Consider the following 1,710-nt stretch of genomic DNA (forward strand, 5'->3'; position numbering starts at 1 on the left):
ACCTCAGTTATTTGAGGATTTATTTAAATCCTTAATGCATAAATGCATTCGGCATTTGAATAAAAGCTTTTTAACTCTTTCCGGCAATTGCGAGGTGGACGATGACCGCAACATTTTCTCCATAAAATATGCACCGGTCAATGTGGCTCTCTTGGTCAAACTTTTCCTTACTTGCAAATAAAAGTTATGTATACCTAGCTGGATATGGTACCAAAAACAAAGTTAAATGTGATGGGTTGTTATGCAAATGCACTGGGCACTAAAAGGCATTGTATCCAATTGCTTAAAAATACGTTTCACTGGATCAAATGCAGCGATCGAAAGCTTTTTTATTTTGCAAATTTTCAACTAGCCAATTCTGTATACCAAACCTTAGTCGAGGCATAAACTTTACTTGCACAACAGCTAGTATTAGCATTACTAAACTTAATTAGTTTTTTAAACTGCTTACTAAACGTAAAACGATTTATTTCATTGAAAACACCGCAATTTTATAATTCATAACTCAGAAATTCAGATTTGCAACACGAAAATGAATAATGAAGAAGAGATAAAAAAACAATGATGCAAACGCTTTCTTTTAGAGCGATATCAAGAAAAGGAGTTGCTGCCTGCGATAGCAGTTTTTAATAAAACACAATCTTTGGAGTATGCGAACAATACGCTATACTTTTAAAATTTTGTGTATTTCTGCGTCTTTTCTGCTGGGCTGTACAACTTCAAATATTTTCACTTTTTCTACGACATGACGTGATATAGAATTTGATGAGGACCGTTAGGCTGGATTCCTATGTAAATCAAAGTGTACATGATGTGTGTGTGTATTTAAATATATGCATTATACATTATCTTTAACAAACATATGCTTAATAGTACAAAACAGAAAAGAGATGTCATTATTTTTGAGCACAGCAGAAATACTTATTTAACATACATAAGTTACATAATAACATAGGAACTACACTACTCAGCTTTACTTATCGGCGGCAATAGGAGTAGTTCTAGTACTATTTTCCTTAAGTTTTGTGGTATAAATATGTTAGTAGGCATCATTGGAAATAAGCGTACTGATTTTGTCAAAATTACAACAAACACGTCGCTACTGACAACACCTTATTATTATTCCACCGTGATCCGAATCCATATTAAACATTTTTACCGTGTCTTGCAGCGACTTGATTGCTTGAAAATTTCGCATCAATTGGGCACGATCAGAGCAAAGCCATAATTGTCGACATCACTGATTCATAGCGTATGCTCATGTATGTGTGAAAGCAGCGCAGTTTTTCCCCCGTGTACGTGTAAAAGCAGAAGAGAAAAATTTGGCACGCGTGCCTATGAAATGGCCACCCTTGCTTTAGAATCAAAAAGCCCTCCTCTAGACCCACCTATTTGTTTTTTTTTCTGGTTTTCGTGCAAAGTAGGCTGTCTACCAAACCAGCAACTATACATCTGTCGTCATACTTAATAGGGCCATACAAGTTGCCTGTAAAATTGCCTCGTAAACACCGTATTACATATGAATCAAATACTTACAAAAATCGCCGCCAAATTTAATTCCACTCTTTATTAGACATCCCTTGGCTTTTAGATACATGTAGGCGGCAAGGCTTTCCAAAAATTCCGATTTATTATCTTTGCTTGTGTATGCATAAGACTCCCAAAAAGTATGACAAAAAGCACGACTCTTCTAACTCCAACGTAAGGCAT

The 1,710-nt window shown here is 35.5% G+C and overlaps 1 protein-coding gene across 1 annotated transcript in view; it reads right to left on the minus strand.

Moving 5' to 3' along the window:
- Window positions 1-688: 688 nt before the first annotated feature.
- The window catches only part of LOC118755219, a 4,726-nt gene continuing 3,704 nt past the window's right edge, over window positions 689-1,710 (minus strand). Inside the window, exon 2 of the mRNA XM_036490070.1 lies at window positions 689-1,685. Within this exon, the coding sequence (XP_036345963.1) occupies window positions 1,514-1,685 (172 nt within the window). The 3' untranslated portion in view covers window positions 689-1,513. The remainder of the gene's footprint in view (window positions 1,686-1,710) is intronic.

Source organism: Rhagoletis pomonella, unplaced genomic scaffold (genome assembly GCF_013731165.1).
Source record: "Rhagoletis pomonella isolate Grant_MI unplaced genomic scaffold, Rhpom_1.0 Rhpom_scaffold_00002, whole genome shotgun sequence".
Classification (NCBI taxonomy): domain Eukaryota; kingdom Metazoa; phylum Arthropoda; class Insecta; order Diptera; family Tephritidae; genus Rhagoletis; species Rhagoletis pomonella.